Source organism: Parasteatoda tepidariorum, chromosome 7 (genome assembly GCF_982258835.1).
Source record: "Parasteatoda tepidariorum strain Cologne lab strain chromosome 7, Ptep-v5.0, whole genome shotgun sequence".
Taxonomy (NCBI): Eukaryota; Metazoa; Arthropoda; class Arachnida; order Araneae; family Theridiidae; genus Parasteatoda; species Parasteatoda tepidariorum.
Genome location: NC_141761.1, coordinates 9769251 through 9782603, shown reverse-complemented (window position 1 = coordinate 9782603; position 13353 = coordinate 9769251). Strand labels below are relative to the sequence as shown.

Here is a 13353-nt window from a genome sequence, read left to right as displayed (position 1 = left end):
AAAATTAAAGCAAATAAAAAAAAATCTGTTTTTGAATTATATAGCTAGAATACCTAAGAGCAAGTTCCAAAATTTCCAAGGCAGAGAACTAACCCAATGTAAAAGGACACAGGTAATGCTGTAAGTTAAATAAATATTACACTAATACAGTATCTTTTCAATGACTTAACAAGGTTATTTTTCAATTTTTGTAAGTCTTTCAAATTGAAACATAATAAAAACTTAGCTTGAAAAGTAAATTTCCAAATTCTAAATTTAACTTCTTTTTTTTTTTTTTAGCTTGAATATGTAATTAAAGATAGTTAAGTCAGCTGCATGTTTTAAAAAAAAAATTTATAATATATCATAAATGTAAAAACCACACAATGTATGTTTTTATGCAATCTGTAGTCAAAAGAAATTGTATGTTTTTATGCAATCTGTAGTCAAAAGAAATTGTATGTTTTTATGCAATCTGTAGTCAAAAGAAATTGTATGCAAATCTTTCACGTTTATTTAATTTATTATTTATACTGTGAAAGATTAACAATGCCTGACTTTCTAAAAAAATTTTTAATTTTCATAAAAATTAAAATATTATTGTAATATTGCTATCATTAAAATTAAAATATCTTCAGCTTAATTTAGAAAAAGTTTACTCTTAAAAACTTTGTATTAAAAATGCAACAAAAAAAGCTAAATAAGTATATGTAATTCAAAACTGTGGGATAGGACATTGAACAAAGGATTAAAACTCTTAAATAAAAATTTTAAAAAGTTTAATTTCTAAGGTTTGTACTGTATCTAATTATTCTAAAGTAGTATAATTACAAGTTAGTATAATTACAATCATAGGTAGCTCTGTAAGTTCATGTAATTAAGTTGATAAATCCATAGATTAAATTGATACTAATTAATAATAATTAAAAAATAGATTCTTAAGATCAAAATTAATGTTTTCTTTTTCTTTTCTCTTCCAGCCTCTTTTCTTGTAATTTATTTAAAATTAATGTTTCAAAGTTGGAGTATATTCCCTACTAAATGCTGAATCTTATTTTGCACTGAAAGGGTTTTGTTTTAATTTTAATCATTTTTAATCCTACAAACTCTCTATAAACAAAAGAATTTAACCTGCATTTGTTTTATTAACTAGAATATTTATTTATTTATTTTTAATTTAATTCTATGAACGTTAAAATTTTAATGTTTAAATGGACTTTTGCATTATGCAATGTGATAAAAAAAATATGAATTTTCCCATTTTTTTAAAAATTTATTTCTATTTATCTGCTCTTTTCTCATAAATGGATTCTGATTTTCTGATTGTTTTTTTTAATGGGTAATCAGTTTTTAATTTTAAACATTTAAAAGTATTTAATTTTACACAAATATATTATAAGGTTACCCAATAAAAAGAATTTAGTGCCAAGAGCAATGATGTTTTTAAAACAATTACTATCTATAATTGCTGTTAACATGCCTGTCTAAATTCTTAGGCATGCAACCCTTCATAGGTCAATTTGCTGTGCATGTAGCCCTTCACTTCAAAAGGTAGTGCACCTCTAATATAATAATAGTAAAATTTTTCCTTAACTTTGAAGGCTTATACAGATTGAAAGCATGCATACATGATTTTTTTTTCAAGAGATGTTAAAGTTAATACAACTAAAAATTGATTAAAAGCATGCATACATGAATTCTCATTTCAAGAGATGGTTAAAGTAAATACCACCAAAAATTGACCTGAAGTTCGAATAAATTAAGCAAGAAAAAAGATTCCAAGCACGTTTTAGAATTAAATTATGAAAAAAATGCTCCTCACATTAAATTTTTAAACGAAGTTACTTCATAGCTTTTTTAATTTTACTTGAATATCATTTTTAAATTCAATAGCATCAAAAATAATAATGAAAACAATTATAAAAGGCAATTGAAGTCTTCAAAATTAAAATATGAATGAGCTTTAAGAAGGTTTAGAAAGAAAAACATACCTTTTAATGGGCTCCTAAAACCATACTTAAATTTAAGGCTTTTTTAGGAATAGAAACCCTTTCATACTTGTGAATAAGCTAATTTTTAAATATTACCAAGGCTACAACAAATAGTCTGAATTTTATAATGGTTTAGCCAAATAACTATTTTCATTGCTTACTCAAAAAATACAATAATCTTATTAACATACATTTAAAAAGCATACCTGCCAACCTTCAATCCTTTCAAGGATGACTTTCCCCAGTGGTAGTAAAATGGAATGTAAATTACAATTATCGGCAGAATCATGCGCTATAATTTGAAAATGCTTATGCAGACTACCATAACAGTATTGCATATTATTATAAATGCTCAATTTTTTAAAAAATAGTGGTGGCCAAAAAGATTATAAATTAAGTTTATAAATGCAAGGAATATATAGAAAGCATTCATTTTACTACCACTTTAAATATAGAAATAAAATTTTACGCCAAATGCGTAAAAGTTGGCAGGTATGAAAAAGGCTTTTAAACACAAGACTTGAAATTTTCAAATTATATGAACTAATAATTAATTTAATAACTAATAATAACAGATTCACAGACGCTAAAATTATTTTTACTCACCATCTGAGTAGTTGAATTTGGATCCCTTTTTTAACTTTTCTCAATTTGAATCGGTGGGATGGTAAATGTTTCTTTCAATAACGGTTTCAACGTAGCTGCTGATAAATTTTTTACTTTTGGAGTAGGCCGTGCTTCAAACATAAGATGCAAGTAATTAGGCAGATCTTTGTAAATATTCTTTACATAAAGCAGAAACATCTGTATCTAAAATAAATTGGAAAATTACAAAAGATTAATTATTTTTTCTAATTTAGAATATATTTTCTTCTTTCAATCGGTATGTAACATGATAGTGTAACCAACCGATTTCAGGATGCTATTAAGAATCATATTAATAATAATCATACATTATATTAATGCTCTTCCAAATATTTTGCCTTTTTTAATATAATCATAATTAATATCATGATGTTATATGATATGATAATTATACAATATGGTAAATAAATCATATGATTATTATAATTTCATATGTTATCACAATAAAGGTGGAGCTTGTTTACATATCACAAAACTGTATTCATATTGAATAATGCAGAGTATTAAATATTTATACACCATATTTTTTCTTCTTCAATAAAAAGTTTGTCATAAACCAATTCTGATTAAATAAACACACGACAAAAGAAAGCATCGGCAGTCAATCATTTTCAATTAAAATTTTAAAAGGAAAAAAAAACACATAAATGTTTCATAAAATTTCAACAAATTAAAAAGAATAAAGTTTTTTTTTTAAAAAAAAAATACTACAGAAAATTGTATTGAGTTAAAATATTAACAAGTGATAAAATTTATGATGAAATCTCCTTTATTTTAATACATAGATTTAAATTTGCTGAACCCTATTTTTAAGCAACACAACCATTCATAATTAATATTTCACATGTTTTCTCTTTGCTTTGAAGTCACATGTTGATTATACTATTCTTCATGATTTTTTTTTATTTGTTGTAAGTTGAAGAGGTGTTAGTAATAGCTAAATTTTTTTAAATATATCATTATTTTCACATCACTGCATGCAACCTTTAGCTTTCCCAATCACTTAAGTTTTATTTTAAGATTTGGTATATTGTGGTTTAACAGGCCATGCAGGTGAAGAGTACCAAAAGGAACAATATAAAATAAGTGAATAAAAAAAAGTATTTACACCATGGAAATAAAAAAATTAAAAAAAGAGGTTTTAATAACATTAAAAAGATTTATTAAGAACAAATTACCAATGAATGGAGAAACTTATAAACACTGAATGGAGAGAATTTCTATATTTCTCCATAATTCTTTTTTTAATTTATTTTTCTCTACTTAATAAATCATGAAAATTTTAAAGGTTCCTTTCACATTGGACTTTAAAATAGTCAAAAAAGTTTAAATAATTCAAAGTATTAATAAAATCGTCCTGTTGTGTTGTGGGGGAATCATTGATATTTCACACTCCCTAATATTTTGAGTTATTCACACCAAAATTAAAAAGAGCCCACAATAATTTTTTTTTTCATTATGACTTTCATTTAAATTTAGTGCAAAAATAGCATTTTATAATATTTAAAAAATAAATTTATGATTAAGACTCGTTATAATTCAAAAAATATATGTACCGTAAACCGGGGCGAGTCTACCCATCCAGGGGCGAGTCTACCCATTTTAGTTTTATTTAATTCTCACTACTTTAAATTGCAAATAAAATTTTTTTACCGACTGAGGACTTAGTTCAGACTCTAAGGAAGATGGCGCTGTAGTAGTTTGATCCGTTTTTATTTATTTGGTGTCTTTTTAACCGACCTGTTCAAACGTCTTTTGAGAGATTCGTATTGAAAATCAGCAAACTTTTAGCTGGTGCTCCGTAAGTATATTATTATTATTACTATTTTCACTTTGGTTAAGTGATAAACTTATCTAAGACTAAGATTACATTAATTTTATATGAAAAAAAACAAAAAGAATGTAAGTTTTGCTGTTGTAAACAAAAAGCCAGAATTCGCGGGGCGAGTCTATCCATTCGTAATTAGCTTTAATAAAGCATAATAATATAATTTAGAACTTTGTTTATATTAAAATTAAGTCATTTTAAATGAATTTGAGTATATTATTTTAATTCTGCATTGATAAATTTATCATTAATAATAAAATTTATAGGTTAAATATAAATGTAAATATAAGTTCATTTTACCTAATTTTTCAATTTTTATATTACAAAATTAACTTTTTTTATTTAATGCAAGTTAAATAAATTATTATTTATAAATTATTATTACCTCCCAAAAGAATGGGAAAAGGATTTTTCATGATTCCCAATGTTTGAATTTCGATTTTGTTAATAATCCTTAATTATTATTATTTATTAATTATTTAATTGTAAATTTATATTAATTTAAATTTATTTTTATCAACAATAATCAGAAAAAAATTTTATTTTATAATGTTAATGATTATAAAAACAAAACTTTGATCAAAATGCGATAATCGATCAAATACTCAATTTGTGTTATTTTATGAATAAAAAAATGGAATATATAATTAAGTTATGAATTTTTACTTCATAAATATCCTATATAGTAACTAAAATAACAATTTAATAGTAAAATTTGATTATTTACAATGTTAACATTCATTTTAGTAGAATGGGTAGACTCGCCCCATACGAGAGATTTGTCAGCAGTTCTATAAAAATATACAGTAACAGCGTAACTGTTAATATTTTCTAAAATCGATTTCACAGCTTTAAAGAGGAATAAATAGCAATTCTGAAACACCTATTAAAAGCCTTTTTTCTTTAATATTTACAAAAGTTTGACCACTTGAAAGTTGACAAACTTAAAAAATGGGTAGACTCGCCCCGGTTTACGGTATATTAAAGGATCAGAGCAATTTGGATTGAAAAAACAATACTCATTGATATTCCTCAGAATTTTTCATTTAGTAAAAGCTAAAAAATATGGAATTCTTTTAAGCAATGTCTATTAAAAATCTTGAGAAATTAAAACAAAAAAATTTTAGGAACAATTTGCCAAGAAATTTCTGTACAGAGAATTTAAAATGAGTTCACTCCTTGTGATCATTAACATTTATATTGCAAATTATAGGCCAATAAAATTTATTTATAAATTGAATCATTGCAGAATTATCTTCCTCTCTTTCCTCTATTTTCTCCTTTTTTTACTCCCTCATTTTATCAAGAATTATTCATAGAAGCATTTGTCATTATAATGGAAGTCTATATTAATATCTTTTTAAACTTTTAAGTGCAAAATAACTAATTAATCAAACAAGTGAAAAATCTAAAATCTCTTATAAGATACATTAAATGACATCCACTCAAGTCGATATTCTTTTCCCCATGAAAATGCGAGTTTAAAAATCTATAGAAACACATTCCACTCAATGTAATGCAAAAATTTACAAAAATTGATTATTAATAAAATAGTTTTCAATGAAACTGTACATGTGTGAAATATATTAATACAAAAACAAATTCATTGAAAAAGATAAATCATATAAATAACACATTCTTACTTTAAAGCTGCTTGGTAGCCTGAAGGTCTTATGAAATTCTATGATTATTCTTAAAACTACTAATATGTTTTCCTCATTTTCCACCTAAAATATGAATATTTGAATAAAAATAAAACATCAATAAAATCAGTATAGGAGAAGTCATAAAATTCCAACATTAAACATATAGAGGAATTATATGTTGAGAAAAATATCTGCATAATTTCTCTAAGTTTTTATGAAAGCAACAGAATTCCAAGCTAATAAATAGCAACATTTTATTAGCTAATCTGTTCAGATGTAAACATCAATCTAATGTAGTTAAGTAATTTCTGAAAAAATAAAAAATTTAAAAATTAATCAAGTTATTAAAAATAAAAATTCGGTTTTGAGATGAAGCGCAGTAAGTCAAATTTCATTTTCACTTTAAATTCTGTAACAAAAAGCACCACTCTTTTCCCACAATTTGAAGGGAAAACAAACTCTTAATCTTCTATTTATTATTATAAAATGTAGAGAAGTAAATTAATAATGCTAGAGAAGAAAATTTTTAGTTTTCAAAAAATATTTTCAGCTATTCAAAATTTTGACCAAATAAACTTTACTTTGCACAATTTTTGTGCTAGTATTTCTTGTGGGGAGCTTGTACCCAATATTTCAGTAAAATTTAGCACTTTTTTTAATCACACAGTATGGCTTATAAAAATGAATTCCTAGAAGCTTAAACTTTTCTAGATCCATGCTCTTTATTTTCATGTATTTCAATTATGCTCAACAAATAACAACGCATGCAGAACAAAAATATACTGTAAGTTCTTGTTCTGCCTATATTGTTAGGGAAATTAAATTGATCGATAATTGTTACTATTTGAAATTATACATAACTGCTGGCTGATTTACAAACGACTTATTAATAAAAGAAGTTTTATATATATATATATATATATATATATATATAATTCAGTCACTTATTCACAAGATAGTGGTCACTTACTTCCAATAATTTGAACATTAAAGACAAGGTTGGTTTGCTATGAGGTAGCAAATGATTATTCGTAGGGAGCCAGTGAATTATTTAAAAAATTGTCTCACAAAGTTGTTGAAAAAAACAATATAATTCAGTGGAAATATTAAATATTGTTTAAATTTTTTTATTATTTTTTAAGGAAATATTTTTTAAGGAAATTGTAATAAAAAAGCAATTTAAAATATATAATTAAATAATAATTTTTAAAAAATATTTTCAAAACAACAAGAATCATATTAGTTGAGCAACAAAACATTCATTCTTAACCATTGTGATAACAATATTTGATCTATATTGAGTAAATTTGAATACATATTGAGTATATGATAATTTTCAACAATGATAGTTTTATATTTTGTTTGGTTAACAAAAACTTGACCAAAGTCAATTATTAAATTTGAAAAATATTGTAATACACAGCAAAATATGTATGTTTCATGACAATTTATCATAATATTAAAATTCTAATTAGGTCTAATATGGTATATTTTTAAAAAAATTTTCAATAAAATATTGGACAACAGACAAATTTTCATGCTTAAAATATTACATAACAAGAAGTAGAGTTCTCAAATTTAATTTTGAAATTATATGATGAAAATATGGAATATCCTATTTGCTAGTAAATTTAAAAACATTTAATAAATCTCTAAAAACTTGAATAGACGAAAAACTGCAATACCTTTAAATTTAAAAAAAAGCCTTTATGCATTATTATTAACTAAAACACAAACATTGCCCAAGCTGAAGACATTAAGCAGCCTTTGTAGCAGGCCAAAGAAAAAATCAGGACAGCAATAAAAACAGGACAAAATTGGAACGGCAAAGCATTTTCCGGAACAGTTAATTAAAAAGTATAATTTACTCTACTTAATAGTAACAAAATAAAATTTCACAGCAAAAAAATTACTTGTTCATAGCAAAGTTTTAACAGTTTCCAGAATAATTTTATCAATACAGAACAACAAATAATAGTTCCAAATTAAAACATAGAAAATTTGATGGGACTGTTGCATTAAAAAAAAAATGAACAGCATTAATTCGTCAATATTTTACTCATACCAATATATAGGAAATTCAAATGCGTAATTGAGTTGAAGATTTCTTTAATCTAATTAAAGTAGGGTTTCAATAATCTCAAAACTAAAATGCAATGAATATGTTGCTTAACATTTATGTACAACACTAATTTTAGTGAGCAATCCTCCAACTCATCATTTAAAAGTTTTATGACTGCTTGTTAACTGAAATCACATGAAAGAAAACAATCAAAATTTAGACAAAACTGGGAAATCTTACAAGATTTTCTAATGTATTTGGTGAAAATAATAAGTAAGAATATCACCCTTGAAATCGACATCATAAAAATTTGATGTTGCAAAATTGATTATCAATTTTCCTTTCCATTGAATGACTTAATTCCCAAAGAGGTTGAAACAATGAATCCTCTGGGTAAGGCCTAAATATCTAAGCCTTGTAAATAATCAATAGACAGTCCCTATATTGGAACTATCAAATATTGCGACTTTGACAAGCATTAAAAAAATATATATATATATTGGATCAAAATTTTTCAATTCTTTAAATCTACTTTTTCAAAAATCTGCATTTTTATTCCTGGAAAATCGAATATTCTATACATACATAAAATTCAGGACAAATACAGATAAAATACTTTTTATCGGAAACATCAAGATTATCAGGACAATTACAAACCTTATTTAATCTAATTTTTAAAAACAGCAGTCTTGAGTATAAAAACAAACTGAGATCAAGCGTAAATAGAGAAAACCTGATTGTTCTGCCAAGATATTAAAATGAGTTTGATTTCATACACACATAACGTAACCAACAAACATTTGCAACGAAGGGATTATTTTTTTAAATACTGTTCAAATTTTGGTATCTTAAACCCATATCAATGACTATTAATTGTATTCAATAAGCTTATTAGTTATGTTAACTAATAATTGACAATGTATGGATAAAAAAATGTAAAAGAGTAAAGGAAAAAAATTTAGATTGGCTAAGTTCATAAAAAATAATACAGGATATATATATATATATATATATATATATATATATATATATATATATATATATATATATATATATATATATATATATATATATATATATACATCAAAATATGCAAAAAGATCCATTGGTATGACATAAAAATACATACATGTGTAGTTTTTTCTGCAATGAATTGTGATTCTCCATCTCCTAAATTCAGATGAAAATTTTTATAGCATGATCAAAAAATGAAGGATATTGTGGATTGCTAACAATAGTCTGAAAAAATATAAGGATACATTAATTACAAAATTATAACATAAATAATTTATTTAAATATTATTCTTTTTATTATTGTTAGTCAAACATCTATTCAAATTCTTTTATTTTTATTTGTTATTTAAAAAATATATATATATATATTTATAAACATAGTATGCTTGATTTCAATGGTGTGCCTCTAGTCTTTAACTATCAAATTCAAACTGTGATGTATCAAAATAAATATTTTTTTTCCTTCATTAGAGTAATAAAACTAATAACATGTTTACCATTAATAGTCTATTAATATTAACATAGGAGGGAAGATAAATAGTGATTTTATGTCTCAGCTTGCTGAAACAGTTTTTAAAAAGCTTTTGAGCTAAACATATCACTTGAATGCTTCTTAATTCTTAAAATGTAAATTCTTATTTGCCATTCAAGTAAATTCAACGACCTTGATACAATTGGTGCTAAAACGTTAATTTTTTAATAAATAAGTTTATCAGTATATGGTAAACTAAACTGCCAATTACATTTAATGTAAAAGAAAAAAAAATTGGCAAAAAAGTGAAAAATTAAACCAAAAAATATGAGGCCAATTTCAATAACTAGAAAATGGAGTGGGAGTTAAAAGGTTCCCGTAATTCCATAGTCAAAATTGAATTGAATGCTGGGCTTAACGGCACAATTACTTCAATAGTGGCATATATAACCTGCGAAATTACGAAAAATAAACTGTCATCTCTGAAACTGAAAAAATAAATTTAGAATTCCCGATAAAATGACATTATGAATAATTTTACTATATTAAATTAAAACCTTACTTCAACCTCTCCACTTAATTCTTGCAAAGCTTTCAATTTACTTTCATCCTCTATAAAAGAAAAGAAAAAGAGAAAATTAAAGTTTTGCAATATAAAAATCAATAGGAAAAGTGAATTAATGACAGATAAATAAATAAAAACTAAGCTATAATTGCAGGTTACTACAATAAATACATAAAATATATTTGATCAAGGTTTTGCTTTAAAAAGAAATGTGGAGATGATTAAATTAAAAATGAGAAGTAAGAATATTTAAGTATGGTTTTTGATCAAATGCAGATAAATACAATGATTTATTTATTGGTATATGGTTATGTTTAAAATGAGACAAAAAAATATTGAAGAATGATTTTGTATTTGATGCAGATAAGTAAGATTTACTTATAAGTATATTACTTTGGTTATTTTATTTTTATGAATATCAATGAAAGAGAATTATAAACGTTATCAAAATAAAAAAAAACATGAGCCATAAGTATATAGTTATTCATTAAGTACATCTTCAGTGCTAAATATATCTAGGTAATCTCTATTACTAAATTGCAATGAGAAATTTTTAAGTGAAAATAAATTCTGATTTTTCAATTCTCAATGACTAATTAGGTATTAAACTTACTTGCAACAGGATCTTGGAGCATTGATACATATGAGCTGTAAGCATTCATAACGGCAACAAGATCATTAATGGGTGCTGATTCACTCATTACGGGTATCCCTGCCATGCTTAAGGACTCCAGAAAAAGCTATTCAATGATAAAACTCACCTCCAATTTTAACAATTCTAAAAAATAATAATAATAAATAAATATTTTTAAGAATTTGCATACATTGTAAGGACTGCAATTATTCACAGACAAAATCAGTGACCATGTATTAGAAATTTAAAAAAAAACAGACATTATTCTGTTTTATAAGAACAAGAAATTTTATATTAGAGTTTTCACTTAACACCACTTAAAGCTTCAGTCTTCAGTCTCTAGCCGAGTTATATGGTATAAAATATTATAAATACAGTTAACGCTCAATATAATGACCCCTCTGGTCCAAACAAAAGCGAATGATAAAACATGAGTTTGCTATATCGTGATGATATATATGTAGTGCACATATTTACTTAGATTTTTTACTAGATATCTTTTTAAAGAAGTAGAGTTTCAAGTATTTTGAGATTTATAATCCAAAATCAAGACAATACATAACCACAAACTCATATTATGGAACTATGAATTTAATTTTTGCCCCTTACATGCTCACACTTTCAGATCTGGTCATTTTAAGATAATTTGACAAAAATAGGTATCGTGGTGAGTTTGTTCTTAAAATGCTAAGTACAACATAGGCTAACACTTTAGCGTAGGTACTGATAGAGATAGTACTCATATTCTTAAAATCTTTTTAATAATGGATATTTATTAGGTCTGTAGTACATATTCACACAAACACATAATAACAACTAAGAAAAGCACATGTATACATTTTTAGTGACTTTTTGCTTGTGCCCAGTAAAGCAAGAAGTGTCAGTAGTTATACTCCAACAGCCATGAATTTGGTGACCCTTGATAAGTTTACCCTCACATAAGGTTTATCAATTGTGTAATATTTTCAGATAGATTAACTAAGAAAACAGAATTTTATTTGCAATTATTAGTTAATTTTTATCTAGTACTAATGAGGGGAATATTTCCGTAGCATGATCTGTCATGTCGACTATAATCATTAAAGTTATAAATTTATTTCAAATTTGCAAACTAAAAAAAATAAATAAAACAAGTAGAAGTTTGTCTGAGGATGGCTATGAGTAATATCCTTTAAGTAGGCCCCCTTTTATGATATTTTTTTCAGTTTCTCGGGGACCACTGCCTAAAAACTGCCCAAGTTTGGCATTTATTTAGCTATAGATCAGGATACAGAAATCTTCCCATAATGAGCTACTTGATACAGTAAGGTATAATAAACTTACTGCAATAAGTGATTAAAGTAATAAAAGTTTAATAGGGTTGCAAAAAACCACGGTTAACCAATTTTAAAAAGGGAGGGGGGAAAAGGGTATTAAAAAGATCGGTCATTACAGCAACTTAGGCTCATTGTACTTGTATAATTACGAAGATAAAGTAACTGCTTTTATACCGGCACTGGGTTTATGTTACACAAAATTAATTTCTTAGTAAAATTTTATTTGTATTTAAAAGTGCAATACAAAATTGCTGAGCTTTTAAATAAATAATTCTGAACATGATTATGTTGAAAAATTAAAAAAAACTCTATAGCGATTATTACTATGAGAAATAAAACAAAAGAACTGGCAGAAATCTTAATTGACATTGACTAATTCTGATGCACATACTGGAATATTTCAAACTACCTATTTCATTAAATAATTAAGGGTATGCTTAGTGAAATGTTCATCACAGTCTATTGTTTGTTTGCGAACTGATTTCATAATTATGTAAAGATTCCGGTTGCCTATTTCTGCAAATGTTGCTAACCAGTTCAAATGGAAATGCTAAATTTGTAAAAAGCCATTTGTTACTGCATGCAAAAGTGAATCTCAAAGGCGAGTTCTTCGCTAGTGAATATTCGCTCATAATTTTCACCAATATGAGAAAGAAAGTCTGATTCGGCGAACAACTGGACCACCTACACCAGTGTTTCCCAAAATGTGGTACGCGTACCCCCAGGACTACGGGAACAGTTTAGCTGGGGCACGCGTTCTTATGCGAAATATCTTGCAACAAACGAAAATTTGAAAAAAAAATTATTTAAAAATAAAACTAGCCATGAAAATTTACAATTACGTATCGTTACGAAAAATTTAGAAAGGGTACACAAAAGTCATAAGTTTGGAAAACACTGACCTACCTACACGAACTCCGAGCTTCACGGTTCCACACTGTTCCTCACCCTTTATCTGCAGGAACTCACCGCTTCTTGACTCCTTGTTGGTTCGGATTGCTTTCGGCAGCATTCCTGCAAAAGATTATTCACACTAAATACGAAAAATTCGAATATGTGAATGGTCCAAATTTTAGAGCCATCTGCTGTTGTTGTTGTTAGTTGTTGTTAATTTACGTCGCACTAGAGCTGCACAATGGGCTATTGGCGACGGTCTGGGAAACATCCCGGAGGATGATCCGAAGACATGCCATCACAATTT

The 13353-nt window shown here is 25.8% G+C and overlaps 1 protein-coding gene across 2 annotated transcripts; it reads right to left on the bottom strand.

Moving 5' to 3' along the window:
* Positions 1-2630: 2630 nt before the first annotated feature.
* On the bottom strand, positions 2631-12867 carry LOC147806829 (transcription-associated protein 1-like). 2 transcript variants are annotated; one of them, XM_087167284.1, is made up of 6 exons: positions 12269-12634; positions 10816-10980; positions 10200-10249; positions 9281-9390; positions 6087-6170; positions 2631-2780 (listed from the first exon to the last, which is right to left on the bottom strand). In XM_087167284.1, the coding sequence occupies exons 2-4, from the start codon at positions 10919-10921 to the stop codon at positions 9328-9330; spliced, it is 219 nt and encodes a 72-aa protein (XP_087023410.1). In that variant the 5' UTR covers positions 10922-10980; positions 12269-12634; the 3' UTR covers positions 2631-2780; positions 6087-6170; positions 9281-9327. The 2 variants fall into 2 exon arrangements, with proteins under 2 accessions (XP_087023410.1, XP_087023409.1); XM_087167283.1 differs by having other exon boundaries at positions 2641-2780; positions 9281-9321; positions 12544-12867.
* Positions 12868-13353: the final 486 nt, after the last annotated feature.